General features: G+C 40.0%; 1 protein-coding gene across 3 annotated transcripts in view; it reads right to left on the bottom strand.

Moving 5' to 3' along the window:
- The window catches only part of arhgef10la (Rho guanine nucleotide exchange factor (GEF) 10-like a), a 90,261-nt gene that overhangs the window by 8,562 nt on the left and 56,760 nt on the right, over nt 1–24,939 (bottom strand). For 2 of the 3 annotated variants that reach the window (XM_029501744.1, XM_029501745.1), the window contains exons 21-24: nt 12,391–12,477; nt 8,405–8,619; nt 7,315–7,472; nt 5,091–5,233 (exon numbers count right to left, since the gene is read on the bottom strand). In XM_029501744.1, coding sequence (XP_029357604.1) covers nt 5,091–5,233; nt 7,315–7,472; nt 8,405–8,619; nt 12,391–12,477 — 603 coding nt within the window. Of the gene's footprint in view, nt 1–566; nt 570–5,090; nt 5,234–7,314; nt 7,473–8,404; nt 8,620–12,390; nt 12,478–24,939 lie in introns of all 3 variants that reach the window. The other variant, XM_029501746.1, reaches the window with a different exon arrangement.

The following is a 24,939-nucleotide window of genomic DNA, read 5'->3' as shown; positions in this document are numbered from 1 at the left end:
GAAGGAACGCACTCTCTGAAATCATCTTCAGGTCTTTTAAACAAAACTGACATTTTTGGGAGATATTTCTTTTTCTACTTAACCTATAGACTTTTTTTGATCTTTTTCAGTTTAGCCTACGCTACTGCAAGTAGTCATTAGATTTTACAGCTCTTATCCCCTTTAATTCATTCATTAAAACAGCATGTGGTTATATTTCCCCAAGTATATCTAACAGGCAAAATGAATAAAAATACAAGGCATCAAAAAAAGGAATAGGTTGGGTGGAGGAGGACAAAGAGCAGCATTGCTTCGAGTTTATATGAAGATCTAAAAAATAAAAGGATCACAGCAACAATAGAAAGGATCGACTTTGCTGTCTGAATTGTGCTTCATCCAAGGACACACTCTTTTTTAATCACTCTGCCAATTATTGATTCTGGCGACATTCATTTCAAAGTTGATTTACTGCGGTGTTCATCTTTTTAAAACATTACAAGGTAAACGCCAAATGCAATTAACTGTAATTAAATGCTGACATGATGAGGTGAGAAGACATCTTGCTTGTTTAGTTGTTGCTCTAACACTTGCTTTTCTGTAAATAAAATCTAACCATGCCTCCTAATTCTGTAATTTAGTGTCCCTGACACATGGGGCACGCTCTTGCATCATTCCCCCGGTTTCTATCTTTTTAAGAGCACAATGGAAAAAGAGAGTTTCAGGCACGCAGTCTTAATGAGTAGCTTGAAATAAATGCAATGAGCCTTATCATAGCAACACATGCAGCCCCTGCGGTCCAAGGCGTGACAGGGGCTGGTTTGGGCATCATCTTAAAGCTCATATCACTGTCAATGCATGTTGCATGAGGCTGGGCAATTAGTCAGCGAGAGCAAACGAGCGAAGATGAGAATGCAACCCTCCTTGCCCCAGTCCAAGTGCACCGGCGGACAGGGATTACCACCTGTTTGTGTGCCCTTGCCAGTGGGTCCTCCTTTGTTTGAAATTAGGGAAAAGGAGAGAAGCCTTTGATGTGTTTTCTCTTTTAATTGACTCCTCAGCAGTGGGTGCATGCTCCGCCAGGGAAAGGATATGTAATACGGCTCTTCGTTTTTCAAGTGCAGTCATCAAAAAATTAGATATCCATAATAAAAAAGGCGAATCTTACTTTCAATAACACATTACAATTTAAATTAGTTAACAGGCTTTAAAGGAAAAAACTGTGCTACTGTACTGTAGATGCAACATAATTATCTCATTTATCATTATCAAGCCTGGTAGCTCTAAAAGGGCTCCCAGCTAAACAATGGCCGTTGTAATTGTTGGATACCATCTTGCTTGCCATATGTTTGAAACCACCTGGAAGGCATTCTGGGTAGTTAAATCTATACAAGACTCTCATTTTAGTGGGATACACAGGATATTAACATGTGTTAAAAATTACTGAGCTAACGTTAACCCAATATTTCTGCATAAATATCCAATGTCAACATTTAAGCAAATATTGCAAAATAAAATATAGACCAAACACGTTGAACGTCTGTGGCTCTGTATCAAATTCAGGATAAGTAGCAGCCACAACTGTTGCCCTTAGCCAACAACCTCGTATTAGTCTGCTGAATCCAGCGTTGCTTATAGAGATGAGGTGGTCAGTGAAGCTTGACAGCAGTAATGTGCCCTTTCCACTCAACTCAGCAATGTCACAACAACAACATCCCTTCTGCGGTCCTCTACCAGCTGTGGGAAAACAACACAACAGCTAAAGCTGCCGACACTGCAGCTAATCTGAACAGCTCAGTCCTTCATTACATCAGGTGTCGAGGTGTCTTTGTCCTTCGCTAAGTGTTACGAGTCCATGACTCTATTCTGAGCCACGGTGGAAAGCTGCAGACAATGATGATCAGATGAGGCAGACAGAAAAATAAATGGTCATGGGCAGAGGAAGGAACAAGGCTGCCAGTCAGTACTAATCAAAGTTTGCATGTTCACGGATATCCTAATTTGTTAGGTTTGGTTTCATGTCAGGTGTTCAGCCCTCCAGAGTGCTGAAGTTTATGCAGGTCTGCACACACCTAAAATCTGAAATCGTACCATGAACACTGGCAGGACTGAACAAAAAAGGTTTGTGTGTTCAAATCTAACTAATAAAACACCATTTGTCATATTGGAGCAGCCACTGCTGTGTGACTATTTGCAAAACATAAAAAATGTGTTTGATTGGCAGAATTAGCTTGCCCCCCTTGAAAAAAATTAATGAAACCTGTATTAAGTTGTTATTTTCACACTGTGCCTGGTGCAAACGCTGACCCCCTGCTAACCACAGTGCGCCTGTGAACAGGGTCCTCTAGTGGTGGATGGTGTAACGCCATAACTCCGATAATTGCAGGTGAAAGGAAACAACGGAGAGAGGGCTGAAGACTACTTTTCTAGCTGCAGGGGATCGTTTTCGTTGTAGCACCCCGGTCAGACATTGGGACTGACAAACGAAATTAATTAAGTACCAGCAGTGATAGGACTTCAGGAAATTCCCAAAGTCAACAGGTGGCCAAAAAAAAAAATTACTTTTTTTTTTTAAGCTGCAGCAGCAGCAACACTCCAGGTTAAGTCGAGGCGGTAATTGCCGTTGGCCCAGGTGCTGAGCAAAATATCTTTTCCATAACTTTATATTTTTCCATTTATTACCACCAAGAAATTCTCATAGTAAAACATCATTTACGTTTCATGGTGGATTGCCTCAAGATTAAGTTCAGACATTCATAGTGCCCAAGTGTTGGATTAGAATTGTGAACTTGATAAACCTCATAGCAGCTTGTAATCATCATTGGTCATTGTGAGTATGCCAGAAAACTGGTATCGCAGCTGGAGATATCCCTATGACAGAGAACAGACTCACAGAACTGCTAGTATGACAGTTTAGTTCCCACTCGTTGAGCCATTTCCTTTGTTAATCGTCATATCTAATGTTCAGTACTGTGTAAGGTACTGTTTCGAGGTTTTGTGAGCTAGTGAGAAGACATCTCAATTTTAAGATGGATAAAACAGCTGATAAATCTTTGCATTTCTTCCGCCTTGTGTGCCTCTCTTGCCTCACAGCCACTGTATTGTTGAGGCTTTGTCAGCTCTATAATTTTCATCTATCCCCACTGGGGTGGAGTGTAGCTACATAAGGCAAACAAATGTTTCAGCAGTAATGATCCTCTGGGCTTCTCATGCAGGCAATTCTACACCATAGTAAGTAGTGTACAGCCATGTTTACCATCGTGAAAAAGGTTATAGCTGAATAACAGTTTTTTGTTAAGGCATAAAGGTGAAGATTGAAAAACAGACTCATTGTTACGCAGCATGTTGCAGGGATGAGATGAGCTGTAGTGTCCAGAATAGTTATGGATAAATGATTCAAAGTAGTGCAACTAACAAAGTGTCTGTCAGGGAAAACCAAAGAGGAAACAAAGTAACTAAGTCAAGGACCCTGTAATCTCGCTCCATGACATATGCCCTGCTACAGGTGTTAAGTATTGCTTCTCCAGATCCTGGATATGCACCAATACCCCTGTGAAGTCAGTCCTCTTGAGTTCACATTAGTGAGGAAGACAAGGTTAGCAAAGAAGTAACCAGAGTTGACCTGTTAAGCTCTGTGGGAGATACAGTGAACCAGAACTGTGCCCCCGTTGCATGGTCATTCAGCTGATTAAGCTCACGTCTCTGGAGAACCGGGGTAGGGAAAGGAGGTGAAGGAATAAAAGGAGACATCCCTGGCTCATCTTGCTCCTGATTATGTGGACCTTGAGGCAGACTCAATAAGCAGCTGGCTCTGTACTGATGGTCCAAATTTGCCAGCTGCTTCCTCTGATTTGTAGCTCATCTTAAAAGAAGACAGAAATGTAAACACATATTGATTTTGTGTTTTAGAAAATTTGATTCTTTTTTTTTTCCTTTGTTTGTGCCAAATGTAAAAAAATTCTAATATGTAAAATGTTGTAAAGTACAAACTGAACTCTGACATCTGTATTTCCAGATGGAATAAGTGCCATACGTTAGCTACTAAGTAACTTGTTTTAGGTCGGTTGGGTATTCAAGTCAAATTCAGCATTATCATTTTATATGTCACCAACTTTTATTTGTCCAGGGAAGCTTAGCTAAACATACATGCTCTTTTTCAACCCATTTTTATAGCTACGCACACACGCATCTGTGAGCTATAATTAAATAGTAATGGTTTGCAGTTTGGCATCTGAATACCCAGAAGTTTGTTTTCTGCCAGTCATTACTCAGTCTACCACAGCTAAAGAAACCACCCCTCTGTAAACCTCTAATGACACAGTGCAGATAAGAACACCTCTTTGAAAGAATGCGTGACAGAGACAACATCCACAGTTATTTTCTGGAGATAACGGTACATAGTCCTGTGACACAACTCAGATCTCAGAGCACTGCATTAAAAACAAAGCTTATTTGTGTGTAAAAACCCAAAAAGCATTATATGAATCTACTGAGGTTTTGACTCGTCCACGCAGCAGCTACAGGCAGTAAATCTTGATGACATCACAGATTAGGGCGCCGGCTTTCAGGGGCTGTGTGCATCAATCTTTTCGGAAAATGAAAGCAGAGGAAATTTTCCTTAAAGCTGCAAAAAACCCCAAACAAACAAATATAAAAACACCTTGTGTTGCAGTTTCACTTATGAACCCATCCATTAGGTCTTCAAACCACGTTTTAGTGAAGACTGGGAATATTTATCAGCTGTGAAACTTGGAAGAAGTGACCTCTAGTAGAGATGGAAGAAACACAAAAAATTCAGTTGAAACCAATTTCTTTTGACAGGTCAAATCCACAGAGTCTTTTTCATCAGTGAATTTTTCTGGTTTTGCAATGATGGAGCGACAGTATCTCAACACTTATCAGTAATTAGATGTTAAAATCCTTTAGGTTTTGTGCATTGCATTCATATTTTCCCCTTCAAGGTGAAATATCCAGATAAATAATGCACACTCGAAGTCTGCTCAGATGAAAGCACTTTTTAACTGAAGAAAAATCATTGTGAAATGTTTTTGATTTTTCCCTATCAACATTGTAAACGACAACATTATGTGCCTAGCAATGATTTAGCTCCTTACCTGAGTGGTGAGGCTGGAGATGTCTATGACTGTGACAAAGTTCCCACAGCTTGCCCACACTGAGTCATCTAACACCAACAGTGTTTGTACTGGTTCTGAGCCAAGGCTTACACATCTGCAGGACTCGGGTTCCCAAAGATCATCTGTGGAGAAATTAAAGTGAAACAAAGAAAAAGCTGTCACAAAGATGTGTAGAAACCTTGAAAATCACTGGCTATTATCACAGCTTAAACTCTAAAGGTCCAACTGTAGTGAGTGAGGCAATTCAATTCAATTATTGCCTCTCATATCACAGCAAGATACCTTAGTGTTTATAAAAAAAAAACAAAAAAACAAAACACAACTCTTAAAGTCATTTCATGTTAATCAATCACTCAGGCATCAACAAAGAGCTCTACAAGTTGAGGCTTATTTTATTTCACTGTAATGAAAAAACAGCCATGTGTGAAAATATGAACTAAAGGTTGACTAAATATCTTCCTCCATTTGAATCATTGCACACTGTGCAACACAATGCTTACACCCTTGCCAGCAAAGCTTACTGTGTTATTCACTCTTTTTGCTTCATCAGTGTAAAAATTAAGCAGACCATTTCTTCTTTGCATTTTACTGACAAAACACACGTTGCATTGCCAACAAAAGCACACCGTAAGGTGAATTACATAAGCATTTCCTTTGCTATGTGTTAATGAAGCAAAATTAGAGAAGGGAGTGCACCCATCCATTTAATTAACATTTTGAGTTGTTTATTTCTGCTGTTCGTAGTAGAATAGCTTTCCAATGCCTTCTGACTTCCACAGGTTAATTGCTTGGCATGTTATAAAGGTCATTTATCCACCTTTTCAAAATTCACTCTTGTAAATGTCTCTACAACCCCTTTGTGCTAAAAATGGCCAAGCCCACAGTTCCCCGTCAACGTAGTGGAAGACCAGTCTTGCTGCACTGCAAGTCCAACTTTTCTGTCTGAGCTTGTAAAATATTTCAGTTTAAAGCTGACACAATGTTTGATGTTTGTATCAGAGAGAAAAGCTGGAGCGGATCATTCACGAAGGTAAAATATGTTTTGTGCACTCATTCAGTCTTTTGATACAAAGACTGAAACCTTGGCATTACCTGGCTGCTGCAGACTTGTTTTTAGACAGTAACACACTAGTCAAGGGCGTAAATCTTTTACAGATGTGCAGATTCCACACACATTCCCTGCCAACCTCCAGAGCTTCTCTCCTGTCCTTTTCTTTTTTAAATGCAAAGCATGAATAGTAATGTTTAATCGGCACACAGCAGCTTGGTGTAATTAATCATCCTTTTTTGCTTGGGAGGAGAGAGGAGCACAGGAAGGCAGGCGCATTGACATATTGTGTCCAGGTACGAAGAACGTGTTGATGGAGCTTTTGTGCTCCCACTGGCTGTGAAGAATACAACCCTCTTCTGAGATAATGTTAAGCCCCCCCCGGCCTTATGCAATGCTTGACTAAACATGGCATGCCATCTACCACATGGTGAGGTTTTATTTTCATACTTACACTGGGTGTGAAATTCACCAGGAAAAAGGAATATAGCACAAAAGGAGAAGTGATTTTAATGTAGTCATTTGAAAGGTAGTTTAAAATTAAAATCTTTTTAGAGCTACTCTCATTGCGGAGATGGGCTTTTTTGGAAAATGTATTATTTAGTTTCAACACAAACATGGATAGACCAAAGATAAAAGAATTTATATTTTAATGCAGTAGCTGTTTACTACAGAGCTGTTTCATAAATATGAAATGAATGACAGAAAATGTAATTTGAATTATTGTGTTAATGGAGGAAAAAAGTACCAGTTGTCAAGAGGTCTGACAAATAAGAATGTCAGACTGTAATAGACAATACTGCATGTTGAATGACGTTGGATCAATGAATAACCTTTAGAAATGTGATTTATTGTTAACTGCATGAGTCAAAAACAGTCCATACTTTAAATGCAGGAACTCACAAACAACTTCATTCCACAAAGAGCAAAATATATAATGAAAATAGTATATAGTTAATGATTTCCATTTGTCTTTTCTAGTATGTTTTGTTTTTTAAAGAGCTTCCATTTGTTTTTTTATTTACTGCAGTAAAATATAAATAGGCAACCATTTACACTTCTCCAACATACCACACAGAGTGTGTAAGAACAGTCACCCCTAACACAAAGTGAACTGCAGCCATTCTCCCAAAAACGATAAAACAAGCACCTTACCGCTGTTATTTCTACCATAAACCATCACGGTCCCGTTCCGCAGGCCTGCAAACAGGAAGCGAGAGGAGTGCTTCAGGCAGAGCACAGGGCAGCCTTCTGGGTTATGGAGGGTCAACAGGCACTGAGCCGCAGTGTCCACACTGCCATAGATCAGGATGCTGAAAAAACAGAAGCCGCACAAGCAAACATGATAAATGGGTGTCATTTAAGATGACAGAGTGCCTCGTTTTTATGCAGCTTGATTTAACAGTTGACTCTGGAGCAAAGGATTTCGCAAGTACAACCACTCTGTCTTTCTCATGTTTGAAATCCCATCTTAACTTTGCTACATCTTGCTGTCTTCTTCGGAATGACAAATGCGCATTGCTGTTAGTTCCTCTTTGTCAAAAAGGGAACAGAAGTAGTAGCATTGGAGATGACATTTGTTTCAGTGTGCCGAAATGCAGAAATTGCTAAAAAAACAAAAAAAACAAAAACAAACACATTCCTTACTGAATGTCTTTTTTCCCTGGATAGACACTTATATATTGAAAGAATGAGTCAGCAAAAACAAAATGCTGACATATGGTTTAGGTTCTATAAAGCGATGAAACAGTACTGTAAATGGAAATTACAGAAATATAATAACATAATGGCTACATTTGCAATTCAATAACATTCTTTGTATAAAAAAAAGCTATTTATTCACTGGAACTTTGGCATGAGACCGAGATTAAACCTGTCCTCTGTTACACACAGTAAGGATTAGAAGGTTTATTGGATTTGGAAATGAAACTTATCTTAGCAGCAGTAGCAGCATTGATGTCATGTTGGATCTCAGCTTTGATTTTTTGCTTTGATGGAATATTGACAAGAAAATCTATGCTGCTAGAAATCTCAAGGGGGCCTTAACAAAGGATTACACAGCATAATCATTTTTAACAGAAGACTTGGAACATACCAAAGAATATTTTTGTTCTTGTGTTGACATTTGTGTATCTTCTTGAAGGATAATATCAATTGATTATTAATGCTTGTTCTATATCAACACAGAAGCTTTTTTCAAATCTCTTTCTTGGGCATCTGCTGCTTTCTGTGATGTGAGTCTCACCGGCCATCATCTAATCCAACACAAATGTTGGCGCCGATCCCTGAGGGCGCTTTGTGAGTTCCAGCCTCCAATTCCTCAGCTTGAGAAGGTTCTGGTGCATATTCCAAACATCGGACAGCGGCGCCTACCTGCAGGCTCTTTACAGCCCTTGGCACGGGCCTGTTGAGGGAAAATATCTCTATTTGGCCCTGAGAAGCTTCATCTCTACCAGCCACCTGTTGTGATAAAAAGAGGGGAGTTACAGAGTTGAAAGAGGTCGAGACCCCATGTTAAGCTGTACAAATGGATCGAATCACAACGCTGTAGGTAATAAGCTATTCTGCCAAAACGGAGAGGGAAAAAAAGGGGGGAGGAAGAACTGAGTGTAGATCCACTACCCTTAGCTCATGCTAGCAGTGGTTGTGAATTGTCTGTGGAGGCCTGAGGAAAATTCATCTTTCATACCTTTTAGTTTTGCTCCCTCAATTTGTTTTAATATTATACTGAATTTTCAAAAGATTAGTGATGGATTCACAATGCTATCTTTAGAACATTAAACATTCCAAGACTGCAACCTTTGCATTAGTGCAGAACAGAAATACTCTCAACATTTTCTAAAGCACCTTGAGCTCTTCTAACAATGTTGATTTTTGTATATATATATATATATAAAACACACACATATCCTTTTTTTTTTTTTCCCCCTCCCCAGTTTCCAAGAGTCAAGCGACTAATCAAATGTTTGAGTGAGAAAATGAAAAAATAAAATGGTATTCAGTTAATTGGGTTGACCTCTGATTTCAGCACATCCAAGATAACACTCACAACTTGAAGACTCTTTTCTCAGTAACAATGAAGAAGCACACACAAGTGTACATAGCTATAGAAAACTGGGAGCTCTCAGTAGCTCAATTTGGAGAAAGTTTCTACTGATCAGTGCCTGAACATTTCTCTCCCTTGTTGAACAGACCACAGGTTCTGAAAAAAGAAACTCAACAACAAACAAGCAATCTTTTATGTTACTGGGAAAAGACGTCCACCAATCATAAACTTCCCAAGTTGAATCATTCCCTTCAGACTGTCGGCCTAAATTGAGATTTGATTTTTATGTATCAAATTTATATTGGCCTTTGTGTAAGCCTGTCAATGCCAATACTGAGAAAACAAAGACAGCAGGAGCAGCTTCTCTCCAACTTAATGCTGATGCAATTCAAATTAAGGTGGTGTTGTTCCCATTCCCAAGCAATTAAAGTGTCACTGAAGGTTTTCGATATGATTTCATTCATTATCTGTGTGTGAGGCCAAAATGCATTGTCCAGAAAAAAATAAAGGGAACGGCTGCTTGGTGCTAGACAGCGAAGATTTATTCTCTGTATGAATCACATTGTGTGAATGTGACATGAGCTAAATATAGTCTTTAGCTCTTCTCCTCCACACTCACCCTTATTTGCATGCAATCATTTGTTTGATTTGTATCAGCATGCAGAATCTGGACAGGAGTGATCCTGTGGGCTCTTGAGAATGAGCCAGAACAAATAATGGTCTGTTGCACAGGGTGAAAAGAAGATAGGGGGGACTTATCATGAAGCAAAGGGCCCTAAAGAAACACGTCTTTGAGTGACTCTGTCCAACCGAAGCAGGCGGCAAGGACCCCTTTCTTCCGACATCATTTCTACATTCACATGTCCATATGTGCCTCCCAAACTGTTTCGTACATCACCATTACACCCATTCATCCCTAAACAGCCACTACAAATACTGTGCCCTGCCAAAGTCATCACTGCTTATTTGGAGAAATAGATATCTGGAGTCGTGCCCTGGACACATTCCCCCTCTCAGCTTGGGAGAAGCAAAAACTTCCCAAACAGTAAATGCTCTGCCAGCATTAATTAAATTGGTCTGGACACAGTGAGCGCACTCTGCTCAACTACATTTGCCACATTAAGAAGCCAAAACAATGGGTCAGATTGTTGATATACTCTGAAGAAGATATACTTCAAGTTCACCGATATTCGCTGTGAATGCAAACATACGAAATAAATATATAGTTATTTCAAAAGTGAAAGAAGAGTTAACAAATGTTTTATCAAAATAAGAGGATATTGGCAAAAGTGGGACAAGGAGGGTGAAGACAAACAGGGAAACACTGGGGTATCAGCCTGATTAGACACAATGTCATTACTCTGATCAAAGCACATAGAAATCCCCATAGCCCATCTCACTTTAACATGATTAGTGTCATCCCTCATTTGACAAGCCTGCCAGGGAGGTAGAACCAACTGGGGGCGGGAATGCTCAACCACTAATTATTCTTGCTAGATCTGCAGACCTTCACTATTATGTGTTTTAGTGGTTACCAGTTTTGTTTTTGCTTCAGTTGGGTGTTTGCAATGTGCAGTATATAAAATTCAGTAAGATGCGTCCGTAATGTTGGTTTGAGGAATATACTTCTCAGTAAAGTCACTCAGATTAAAATTTTATCCAACAAAACTGTCAGATAAATATTTTGACTCTCAAGTTACAGATCTCTAAATGGGATGTCTTTTTAAGACTTCTTTAGATAAGCATTCCTCCCCAAAGATCAAGATCCACATTCATACTTCCCTTTGGGCAAAACTACATGAAAATGCCCTTAAAACAAGACTGCTGGCCGGCGGAGGTAGGTCTCAGGGTGGGCATGCCCAACAATATGGAGATTTAATGTTACATTAACATTTACCTTGAACTCAACCTGCTTTAGACTTGACTCTCTGAAGATTTCACCTTTGACACTGAAAAGTCTCTCTTACGGCTGAGTGTTTTATTTTTATTTTTTAGTAAAGGTAAAATGTCTCATTATTTATAAATGGAGCCTTGCAATGCCACAGAGATTCCCTGGTCGGCCGACAAATCATATTTATGTATGACGACTACTAAATTAGAGCACTAGATCCAAATTATGCATAAAACACGTGTAAATTTCAGAGGAAAATATCCACAGGCTGAGTCATTTTGGTGGTCAACATTCGGAGACCTGAAAAACTTCCTGACTTGCCCTGAAGCTCTGCATAATACATAGCACTATCCAGCTCTCAAGGCTCTTCTTGTGACAGATAGACATGACATGTATTATGAGCTTGAGTCTTGACTCAGGTCTTTGCAGTATATTTCACAGATATGTTAAACTATTGTTAACGGTTTAGCATTGATGAATTCATTCAGCGACGAAGGAACTGAAATCCTTTAACACAGGCTTCAGTTTGGCCTTCACTCAAGTCAATTTATTGAACATATTTACCACCAGTGTACCACATGACGAGTTAAGAACTTCACTTTGTTCCTCCAAATGGTGGAGAAAGACAATGTCAGGGGGCATTTGAGTCACCTGTAATAATAACAAGGTGGAATTTACTACTTCAAAAGATGGTATCACCAAAATTCATGCAGCACCATGCCGTCTTTGGAGTAGTGAGTCTGAGACAACGATCTGGACTCTGGGTCTTCAAGGGCCTACACTTGATTAAGCCACATTTTAGGTCAAAGGGGGATTACCTGATAAAGAGCCCACAGTCTGTAAAAGGAGCAAGAGCAAAATTTTAAACTACAGATTAACAGCAGATTCACTGCATTGCTTCTCTTTCTGAACCCCCACCCTCCTTCTAGGTCAACAAAAATCAAGGGATGGTGATGTGATAGCCTGGTGGCACAAATTGCCCCACTCATCATAAAACACTCTGTAGCAGTTACCTTCTGCCAAGCCTTATACTGTACTAATTCACTGTTTCCTGGTGACATTTCACAGAGAAAAATAGTCCATGTCCCTTTTCTTTGCCTTGAGATACATTTTATTCCTTTTCTTAATGAATAAGAACAGAATGAAGAGGGGCCATTTAAAATGTCATGGTAATTGCGTTAAAAGCTAAAATTACCAGCAACCGTAAAATATGCATTATTTTGCCTTGTCATTGGTTTTAATTATTTGGCATGCAACTGGGAGTATATGTTTGTGTAAGGAACACGTTACTTACCCACAGGTAGCCTTGAGGTAAGGATGTGCTCGCTGCAGAGAAACCCAACAATGCACAGTGAACTGGATTATGGAGGGCAGCTTCAAGCTACAAGAGACAAAATGAATATTGATTTAATATGGATCAAGGATAAATGCAGAAATCCTTCCTTTTTTCCCACCCCCCCCAAAATATTTTTTTTTCCTACACCTCACAAACACCGCTCAATGAATGTCGTGAAAGATGGCAAAAATCATTAGCTTTGAAAAAAAAAGAAAAAAAAAAACCCAAATAAACCAAAAAACAAAACATCAGTCTCAGAATTCAATATACTCACTCATGTGCGATATACTCATGGGCATATAAAATCAATGTTAAATGGACAACACTTACAAACCTATATATATATCTAATGCTTTCTCTTTTTCTCTACTACTCAAGCCTTTTGAAATTCTTCACTTTATGGCACAATGATGCATCCCATATACGGGCAGTTACACATCCAGAGAACACAGCTTCAGTATCTTGAACAACTGGACTTTTGAGATGTAGACAGAAGGCACAGGGAATCAAACCAGCACCTTTTGATTAGCAGGAAATCCACTTTACCTTCACCTCAACCTCCAGGTGTTCAACTAGTTTACTTTCTGTTACTGATGCCAAGATCAAAAGACTAGCACTAAAAACAATACAAGATGTTTCAGTTATAATGGGAGGCAAACATTCGGCCAGTTTTAGCTTTCTCATCACAAATCTTGTTCATTAAATCTGTTTCCAGGCCAGGTTTCTATGACTCTATTTCTGTTTCCTTTCCCATATTTGAATTTCTTTTAAAAACCTGCTGTACACGAACATGCTAGTTTACTCTGTATATAGTGTTCTTCAGCAAACTTTGAAACACAATAAATAACACCAAAAGCCAAAACAAACAAAAAAAGATGTCTTTCTTCTAGTTATTTTGCAAATGCAAAAATGAGTGAATGTTGTGTTAAGCAGTTAATGCGGAATAATAATTTTGGAGACACAGTGTATTCACCGAGAAGGCACAAGGGATTAGTTTAACTGATACGTGACATTTACTTTTAGCACGAAAATTGGGATGACATGAGATTACACAGGGGTCCTGAAGTGAGGCCGCGGTTACACTACTCATTATCAACAAAAAGAGCCAATATTTAACTAAAAGGGAAAAGAAAAATCATATCCCTTACCATATAGGTGTTTGCCTGAAAAGCAGTGATTGAGGTTGACATTTACAATAAAGGGCCTGTTGCTAACAGTGCATTAAAAACCCCGCGGTGGAAGCTGCTCTTGCACCCCAGCAGTCTTTCTGGTAAGCAATGATTATTATTTTGGTGTGTGACCACTAAGGGTGGGCCATGTGACAGATGGAACAGCTAATTGTGTGTTGTTGCAATAGCGGGAGGGTGAAGGTGGGTGAATTGTTGAGTTGGTGGGTTTTGAAGGGATGGGGGGAGAGAAGAGGGGGTCAGCAATGATCATTGAATGTCTTTCACTGTCGTCCTCCATGGCGGCAAGCATCAATCACAGGTAATTTACAGCCTCCAGGACACATCCCCTTTCTCTCCTGTCGGGTGTGTTGGTAAACAATAAACAAAAAAGGACATCAGCCAGATCGTTCCTCCCCCCCATCTCAACTCCAACGCTATTCCTTCACTCACCCGGTGTCTGTCTCCATCGATTCAAAGCCAACAAACAGATGCATGGCTCATCCTCTATATAAGTCCCACGTTCCCATTTCTAATTCCTATATTTTTGTGTGGCTCCCTTCTTCTACTGTTTCTGTCTCGTTTCCTCCCTCTCCCCTTCTGCTGCTCATCACGTGCAGTGAAATGTTTTTGATAGGTAATTAAGTGGCAGCTATAATGTGTGTCCATATGGAAGCCCCATGGTGAACAGACTGGCTGTGGACCAGGGGGACTGAAGCATGTTAGCACACTGAGCCAGTGGCTCTATAATGGTTGGATTTTATTAGTGACCGGAAAGCATCATAGGCCAATCTTGCCAGGCCTCAATTGTTTTGCCAAAGTGACACTCTCCAGTGTCACTATGGCAAAACTAGTGGAATCTATCCACTTTGTAAGAGGAGTCTGCAACTTCAAAAGCTATTCAAAGTGCAGAATGTGCACAGGGATCATTTTGATAAAGAGCTGATGTGTAAAAGATGAGGTTTGAGTTAAACTATGAATGATGGTTTTACTGGCGAAAAAGAACAAAATTGCTTAATCCAGTTACCTTTTTCATAACATAGCAATTTTAAAAACATCTTGAAATTTTGAGTCATAACACTGTTAAGGTGATTCCAGGATGTGGCACAAAGAGAAAAAGACAATGAGGCGATGAGAGATTTATGTGGCCTGATGAGCAAACCTCCACATGAGACATCTGAGCGCTTCAGGCTGACCAGGAGCAAAGTGCAGTGATTGTTTTGTCTGCTAGACACCTATCTAAGTTGGGCTCAATGGACAAAGGCCATTGAGGACACAATTATTTCAAAGAAAAAAGGTAAGACTAATGTTCATAGATAAGCTACAAGCTTTCTAGAACAATATTCTTTGGTCAAATTAAACCAAAGTAAAGCTCTTTTTATAGGTGTCAGAACGAAGCATATACAGTAAGGAAAAGAACTGACAAGAAAACATGGGGGAGGCTTGACAAAATTGGTTAATTTGCATGTATTTCTAAAGGTACTCTGAATTATGTTCTTGAATTACAGAATGCTAATCATTTTGACCATGACTGCATTCATGTTTCAAAACTCTGATGCAGTCTCTTGTAAAAGGATTTCAGGTACAAAGAGGAAATAAATCTAATTTTGGAATATTGTACCGGTAATTATGTTTTACCGAAGAATCCCTTGTTATGCTTAACATGAATTCTTTCAGTAAATGACAATTAGGTAAATCCACACATGACAATAAACACAAAACATATTTTCCATACTTTCCAACTTTTTGACATGAGGTAAATTTTTGTGTGTTAACAGCTCATTGGACTTTGAGTGCATTAGGACACCAAGACAAGATTTTGCTCTCATTTAAGTGCACACAGTGTCTATGATCAATACAGTAAACCCCTGCGCCACTTATTGAACTTCTTTAAATAGCCAAAGGAAAGAGTTTGGATGAGCATAACAACAAAGCCTGTTAGATAATTTCTACCTGTGAATGTGCAAATTATATTGACAGGCACAAAGGAAATGTGGGTCTTCAACGATGATCATATCAGTGGCAATCCAAATGCTACAAGTGAAGCACCATTTAAAAATCAATGAGATCCAATCTTCCTGAAAGTCAATTGTCAGTCTTGTTTAGAGCACAGTTTATCTCTGTATGCATGTGAGTCCGCAGAGCTGTAGGTGTGAAGATGAGAAGCTGAAGCTATTCCCAAGTGTGGAGGCAGGATGAGAGGGGGAGGTGAACCTGTAAGTCAGCTGAGGGGGTTTTGATTGAGGACTTTGGGGAGTGTGGGGAGGAAACAGGCAGGTGAGCTAATTAAAGCAGGATTTGTGGATGTGATGAGAGGGCGGCCTCCCAGCTGCTGGTTACCAGTGACCCAATGGTAGACAGAGAGTCCGCCCCACCCATTACCCCAGGAGGGCACCAGCCCATATGCTTGTGCCAGGTGGCAATGGTTAGCAGAGGAGCATCCACTGCTTTTCTGGGAGATAAATGAGGCACGTATGCAATATGCCTATAAGTACTTGACAGAATGGATGGGAGCAGTTATTGTGACTGTCGTTTATCTGTTGTGAGCATTTTTGCCAAATCTCATGGTGCCACAGCTCTTGTGTCAACAAAAGTAGATAGTGGTGGTTTTTGGTAGTGGTCTAAGATGGCAGGGTAAAGTTTTAATGATTCGTGCTCTTGGCTGTCAGACCGTCACAGCAGTGTTCCTTCTGTAAGGATGACTTTCCCAAATCCAATTAATGTTGTTTTACTTCCCAAGGCTACTAAGGTGCAATGTTTTTCCTTACAGCAATGGTGCTCTGTAAGCACCGTGCAATGTGCTCTCACAAATGTGGGGGAGCTTCCACACATCAGATTTGTGACAACTGCTCTCCAAAAAGGGTCCATGCATCATATTCATCGGGGGTCCATAATGTTATCAAGACGTACTGCAGCCAGCGGTTCATTGTTTGGCCCCCCTTTGCTTATGCAATGGATTCTCTTTATTGGGGAAAGTGCTCTATAGACACGTATGAAATACTGCACTACATGAGACTACTGAGCACACATTTCTGGACTGTTCAAAAGGAAAAAAAAAAAAAAAAAAGTTTGCAAATACAATATGGTGCACTGTATAGTCTGCTGAAAATCAAATAACAAATATTATCTCCATAAGCGCCATGCACACAGAACTGTGTGCTCTGTACAAGACCCAGGAAAAGAAAATATGCCCCCCGTCCCTTTTTTTTTTTTTTTTATTCCATAGTCACAGCGCCTTCCTCCAATTCCACATACCAACAATCTTTTACACGCACTAACAAGCACTAATAGAAAACTTCCACTGTTTATTAACTGGTAATTGACTGGTGCTGGCACTACTTCTCCACTGCAACCTCACTGCCTAAGGCTACAGCCAGGATGACCGCAGAGTGGATCACAGTCAGGCTGAAATTACTTACATCTAGAGCACTGCTACAGGTAATGCACACTAAACAAGCTCCTCACATCAGAGATTGTACAAAGTTGCTGCTCAGGTTAACAAGAAAGCGAGCTCTGATGGAGAGCACCATTTCTTTCTCATTGCTCAAATACGACAAGATGCTGAGATTGTTGACCGTGTTTAGTCTGTTTAGATGGATTTAGTTTAGATTGACCTTTTTGCATCAAACTAGATTGTGTTACACTTACCAGGTACATCTGCTGCTGTGCATTTCTACATCTACAAGGCAGTAACACAGCCTCTACTGCAGCCGTACCTGAATGACCTCGTTATGACCTTGGATTCAAATCCTCAAATACAGTAGATTTGAGAATTTCTGGATTTTCTTCCCCTTATGCGAAATTCAATCTCAAGTGGAAGCAAATAAGTACGTTGCAAAAAAAACGACAACAAAAAAAAAAAAAAAAAACAACTCAAGGATAAATAAAAAAAGTGATAAACATCGTCAACAAACAGATGGTGCCATCTGGAAAATAAAAAATGCGTTAAAGGAAATGTTAATTGCCGATGACAAACCAGTGTGACTAACAAAACGACCAAACAGCAAACAAACAAACCTGTTTCTGAGCAAAGTATCAGAATTACAGAGTCACTGCATCTAAATATAAAGATTTATAAATGGTAGCTACTCAACATTGCCGTCTTAATTGCTGACTGAAATATGTTTCAGTTATACAAAGGTCTACTCATTAGCTCCTCATTCTCCACCAATTCTATTTAGCCTGTCAGCAAATAGCAAAGGGTGAAACTGCATGACACTACTGTACAGACAGAAGTACATTGATACTAGCAAGGCTGCGTGTGAAATTGCTCAATTCATAATTACATAGGAAACTCCCAAAATCTATACATAACTATATATATGTGTGTGTGTATACAGATATATACACACACACACACACACATTCTTGATATTTGGAGGTAACCAGACTAAAAGTAGAGATCAAAAGAATTTGAAGATGTAGAAAAATGTGAACATTTGAATTATATTCCCTATACAGTATGGCACACAAAACTTACACACGTCGTTTGTGCACCTGCACACCCTGACGATATAAGCAACAGGACAGCAAAATGTTGTTTGCTCATTATCTGTTTACCAATACATCATTCTCTCTAATGAACCTAATGCTAAAGGACAACAGGATCAAAGTTGAAACTTGCTGTTCATGTTATGATTTCATGAGCGAGATGTCACCCTGTGATTTAAATTCCACCAGCATCTACCATCTGAGATCAAAGGGGCCAACCACCTGCTGTGCTTGCAGGCCTGCGTTATCCGCAGAATATTCAAAGTCATTTGAAGACAATAAGATTAAACCATCTGCACGAGAAAGCTGAACAGAAAGCCTGATTTTTTAACTCTTCATAGGCCTGCATCAAGTCCTTTAGAGGTGGTTAAGACTTGTGGCAAAAGCATATGGTTATCAGCTTATTATTAAAAGTGGCTCAAGACATTTCCCTCAATTTAATAACCACAGTCTGTACAGTAACAATTCCCTGTCTCCCTTGGCTATGGCAAAGATTATATCAGCAATAAGTGGAATGAAGTTGGAGAGGGATTTTGCATATCGCTGCTCAGAGCCACAGTCTGACATTGGTAGGACATCGCAAACTCATATTCATGACTTGACTGCGATTTTCCTCCTCATGCCCTTCACTGCTCCTAGCTGAATGACTGCAACACGCCCAACAAATGTGATGCAAATTTGCTGTCGCCAGACCCCCTGTTCTCACACACACACACACACACAGACACACACACAGACACACACACACAGAGACAGACACACACACACACACACACACACAGAGACACACACAGACACAGACACACACAGACACACACAGAGACACACACAGACACACACACACACACACACACACACACACACACACACACAGACACACAGACACACAGACACACACACACACACAGACACAGACACACACACACACACACACACACAGACACAGACACACACACACACAGAGACACACACATACACAGACACACACAGACACACACACACACACACACACATACATACACACACACACAGACACAGACACACACACACACACACACACACACACACACACACACACAGACTCCTGCGGCCATGACAGATCCAACTCTGGATGAAAGAGGTGTACTGCTCCTACGTTAATGGGTTCAAAAGACGACTACTGGACAAATCGGTCAATCACTCCTGCCATCTCCCTTTCCTTTTTGCCTGAGACCGGACACATCCACTCAGGTCATAGAGAAGCTTTGGCTGAGAAATATTTACTAACCTCAAACACAGAAACTGACACAACTCTTTGTCTACATGGGGTCCTAGAACCAAACCCTCGGCACAAGATTGGGCAAGGCTCTCTGTAATCCTTGATATCAGATGGCAGGAAATGTGGAACAAAGGGAGCTTTGTTGCCAGCTCAGTCCAAGCCATGTGGCAGTTGAAGCTACTTTTGCCAAAAAAAAGCTCTGCACATCAAGGAGCACCTCCCGAATTCGAATGTGCCCCTTACAATCCTTGGATCCTTATTCAGTGTTGGCCTGTTTGGCACAACATGAGACAAACAGACATCACAACTGTTCACAAATGCTAATCTGGTTGTTTAACCACCACAATTTGCGTTTGCTGTCTCGAGTCTGGATTTTTATATTTCAGAGCAAATGTTTTGTGCTCAGGCTTTAACCCGCTTATACTGATCAACTGCAGAGTTTGTTTTTCAGAAGTTTATCAGCTTTCAGATCAAATCAGATTTATTTATATAGCACCAAATAATAACAAAGTTTCATCAGGGCAGGTTTGCAGTGGTGAAACACATGAAAAAAAAGAAAAAAAATCACATAAAAAACCAAATGGAAAGCTTACCAATGTACCAAATACATCAGAGGGTTAAAATAACCTCTCCTTAAAAAACTTTACACTGCCCTGACAAAACAAATAAAACGCAGTCGTGGTGCTCTGTGCTTTGAAAGCAAGTATCACACAGACCAATTAGCAAAGCAGAAAATAAGGAGAGAACTATCACTGCAACAGACAGGATTGGTTTGGTACAATAGGAAATCAAAGAGAAAAGAGGGCTTTCTTCCCTTTCCTTTTGAATTGCTGCAGTTTTTGCTACTCGTGCTCTCTACATTGATGTATAATCACAGAGGAAGAATGTGACCGAATTACCACATTTAGCAGATCTGCAGGATTTCCCTTCTGGGTACACAATTTGTTCCTGCATGCTATCTTGACAAGTACAGAGTGAGCAGAAACCAAGGGCCAGAGAAGGACTGTAGTCTGAGGCATTGCTGGAGTATCTATGACTCCCTTTAATTAGTATGTTAACTGTCACAGAAACTGATCAGGCCCTTCACAAATGACCTCGCTGTCCAATGGTGGGTGCATCTACCCCGCTCCTGCATACGCAGGCACTGCACTGTGTTCTCAGGGACAGTGCAGAAGAAAAAAGGAAATGAGCTGAATTGAAGTTGGCATTTTATGTGCAGTGGCTTCACACAGCATGTAACTTCTAACATGTAGATTATAATAAAAACTGCATTGCATACTGATGCTTATAAAGCCTCTTGAGAATATGCATTATTAATCGCAGTACACCCCTATAGAAGGTTCACACACAGTCACAACTTTGCAGCGGCTCTTCCAACACCTCTTTCTTCTCCTAGACAACATGAAAAAGGCTGTACCATTAGCAATCCCAGCAACCATTCATAATTTGATTTCTCATGTTGTTAGTAACATCATTTGCTATTAAAAACGCCTCTTTCATCACAACACCTGGAGCAAAACCAACTCCAACTCAAGATTGAAAACACCAATAAAATATGTCTAATAAGCTCTGAGCACTTTCCATCCTTTCCTGGCTTTACATATATTGCACATGTTTAGAAATTTTAAAATAAAGTAATGAGGCTCCAAAGTTTCAGGGTGTTTGTAACTCACAGTAGTCAAGATTTACACCTCCTTGACCCCCCCACCCCACATCTACATCTCTGCCTCTGTGTACCTTACATCTTAGGTTGCTGCTGACATGGGTTAAAATTAATCACCGCAGGTCATGCAGCCAGTAGCTGCAAAGTACCGTAACCATTACTTAAATTCAATGAGCTTGACTGCTGATGCTGCTTAAGCCTCGCAGTTTAGAGATACACAAAGAAGAAATCCTGACCTCCATACACTCCTGGAACATTAGCCAAGATGTTGGAAACCGTCACAACTTCCACAGAGTTTTTCTCAGTGAATGCCGAAGTTTGACTTCTGCCCTGACCTCCAAGAGAGGTCCTCTTTGATCGGGAGCGTTAAGCAGTCAGAGCTTGTGTGCTGTCACTTCCCCCTGTATTTGTGACAGTGACAAGTTTGGTGTGTCTGAGTGGGTTTTTGCTGAGCTGAGCCACCACAGCCAGACGAGCCAAGCAGTATCAGCTCCAGCGATGGGTCTGCTGTGATCCAGCTTGACACAGAAAAATTAGATTGACACTTGCTCCTGCATACTGATATTATGCATCCCAAAAGCTTTTCTTCCTGCTTGAACTCAAGAGAATGACCATCGATGGTCTGTTTTTTGTGGGGAGAGCTATGGCACATGTTTTCAAAGCTCCTAAGTCTTAGAATGGTGGAAGGATAATAAGCAATTTGTCCCTGTATTGAGGAGACTCAACTTGCAACAAACAAACTTGATTAAATAAAAATTGATGCAGAGATATAATTATTTCAATGTTACATCTCTGCAGAGTGAAGCTTGCAACAAGAAAAGAAAAGAAAAGAAAAAAACGCCAGAACAGTTAAAGTAAAATGAAAAATGCTAACAGGTAGCAGTTGTAGATATTAATGGAGCCCCATTAGGTTCTGCTTCATGTCCTGAAAATACCAGCATGATGCCTGATGTTCTGAGAGCATGTATTCGATTAAAATATGATTTCAAAATCCTAAAACGCAAAGCATGCAATATGCTCAAACCCATGTTGTGTTCATGAGCATGCATTGCTCTGTGGGTCTAAACCAAAGGGAGGTAAAAAAACACATTGTTAACATGTCCCCTAAATTTAGAAGCTAACGGGTAGCCACTGATGGCACATTTAGGCATCATTTGCGAAAATGATAATGAAGCAAACACAGCCAAATAGAGCAGTAAAGCACAACACAGTCAGAGTTGGTCATCATCGTGATTCATTTGACCCTGATAGTCACAGAAAAACCAGTGTGCTGTAGATTATATCCTAAAGCTCTTCTACAAAAGCCATGGACAAAATCAGAAAACTGAGCTTGATGAGGCTCAGGTCTGAGGGAGAACGGTGTGGTATCTACAAACAATCTCAAGTACTTATGCATCCAGCTGTTTGGGTTTTTCGCAGAGTAAGAAAGGGAGGTGATTCGCCCCGATGAATGAATAGTGATGCCACGCTTTGGCATCTATTCTCAGCAAATCAGAGAGGTGGCTGATGTCTGCTACTCTGAAAAGTAGCAAACGACCTTCAGGAAAAAAAGAGTTAGAGGCGTTGGGGAAAGTGTCAACTTGATGACTTTACCCCCCCCCCCTCCAAAAAAAAAAAAAAAAAAAATTGTAATAAAAAACAGTCCAGAGGGGGGGAGAGGAAATAAATCACCAGAAAGGCATTGTATCAGGGAAAGGCCACCTTTTCACATTGTCCTTCCGCTTTTTAATCCATATTTCATAACACAGCATCTCATCTGTGCTGTGCTTCACCCACATGCAGCCTTCATCCTGGCTTTGAGAGCTTTGAGACATTATATTCATAAAACAGTCATTCACGAGACAATGCTATGAATGTGAACAATGCGCATATACTGCTGCTAGGGACATGGCTCAACAAAGCTCATGTAGATGTAGTTGCTTCCATGTGGGTCACTGTGCACTTGACAGTGCCAGCCGAGCAGCAGGCAAGATGGACGACACAGCACGTGACAGGGAACATGCACAACATGCCCCAAAAGCACCAGCTAGACCAGCAAACACAGACCCCTAAGACACAGTACTGTCTGATATCACTGGATGACAAAAACAGAAGCGACTTGGAATATGTTTAATGGATTTCAAAACTGAAGAACAACTGAGCCAAAAAAAAAAACAAAAAAAACAAAACAAAACAAACAAACAAAAAAAAAAACCCACATGTAAATAAATACATAAATAACAGTAATCTCAGTGATCTATGTAAACTAGTGGAGTATATTAAGTGTGAGATGTGAGCAAACTTTGCTTTTTTCCTAGGCTGAGAGACAGACGCTAATCCTCTCAGAGAAAGAGAGGGGAAGGGAAGCTAACCCTGATGCAGCCCAAACCCTTTTCCAGTTTGTCATTCTGCACTTCAAAGCATACATGATGAAATCCCCGAAGGTATTATAAGAGCTCTGGCATAGCACCCATCCTCAACCCTGTCCTAGCCTAATGCCTCATAAATGGGGTCTGGAAACATGTCCCTTTACTATTTTGAAAGTCTTTGTAGCCTTGGATCTTTAAGAACCTTTTAGAGTTGGAGAGGAAGAGGTGCTCTGAAAGGAGATATGAGACATTTGTGAGTCATTACGCAGCCAAGGGTTTCCTCTTCCCTCCTCACTGTAAAATACTGCACATACAGTATGCACGTGAAGCTCTTTCCGAATGGTTAGATTAGGACAAGAACTATGCGTTGATCTTCTTCAGAGCTTTGCTGAATGAGCAGTAATACTGTGACCAAGAAAATAAATGTGTCCTAGATAGAGACAGACACGTAATTCAAGCCACTCAATTCCCAAAGCACTATGTGACGCCATTGTGAATGCCAGTTGTTATACAGCTCGCTGAGCTGACATATTATTGGGTTTTATAAATACATCCATTTTAGGTCTCCTGGCGTCAGGCTAGCATGGACAGAACTAAGGAAAGAGCTGATAACGCTCTATGAGGCTCACAGGCAAACAGAGTGGTAAAGGCAGGAACAGCAGATGCTGTCCTCTGTACTTCAGCTTCACACCATGTACAGCTATTACAAAAATCATATAATCCATGGCAATCAAAGGTCTTCGTTGGAAAAATAAAAGCTAACTCTATGAATATGGTACATTTTTTTAATTAAAAACTTTTATAGTAAGTAGACATACCAGATGGAAAATCAAGGCATTACTACTCTCTATTACTTCCACTGCCAGTTGATCATTTTATCTATAAAATGTCAGAAAATAATAAAAATGGCGATCATGAGAAGAATGATGATTTGTTTCAAAACTAGTAACTAGCCTAAATTTGGCAAATCATTTTATCTATTTACTCGTTATAAAACTGAAAAAAGGTATACATTTCCTGTTTTTTGTGTAATTGGTGAGTCTGAGAATGCTTCAGCACTGATTTTCCTTTTTTTTTTTTTTTTTTTAAAGACATGATGGAACAAAGCTAAAAGGGACAGCAATGTATAGGTGTGGTTTCAAATTTATAATGTGATATTTATTATGTTTATCTGTAACAATTGAAGACACCAATCCTGTTTAAAGCAGGATATGTAACATAGTCTTGGGGGAGGGAAACAAATTAAAAAAAAATAATAATAAAAAAATAAAAGGCATGAAATTTTCCACTTTAACAGTCATATATTCTGTATAGAAATCTGGCTCGGCTCTTAGCCTCACTGCTACAGCATCACCTATTAATCCCTTAACCCATCCACCTCACACCATCCCTTTGGGCCACCTGCCAAACCTGCTCTGTTTCATCTTTCAAAATGGCAGAGAGGGCAGTGAAACAGAGCGTGCGCTGACTCCAAACAACGACGACAATCAGAATGTGGTTTGCCTATTAACCAAGATAGCTTCTGACTCAGTGTGCATGTGAGATGGAGAGAGAGAGACTAGGAGAAAATGAAAGAGATAA

This window comes from Echeneis naucrates, chromosome 5, assembly GCF_900963305.1.
Source record: "Echeneis naucrates chromosome 5, fEcheNa1.1, whole genome shotgun sequence".
In the NCBI taxonomy this organism is placed as follows: Eukaryota; Metazoa; Chordata; class Actinopteri; order Carangiformes; family Echeneidae; genus Echeneis; species Echeneis naucrates.
The sequence above is the reverse complement of the archived record's forward strand: the minus strand, read 5'-3'. Positions and strand labels throughout refer to the sequence as shown.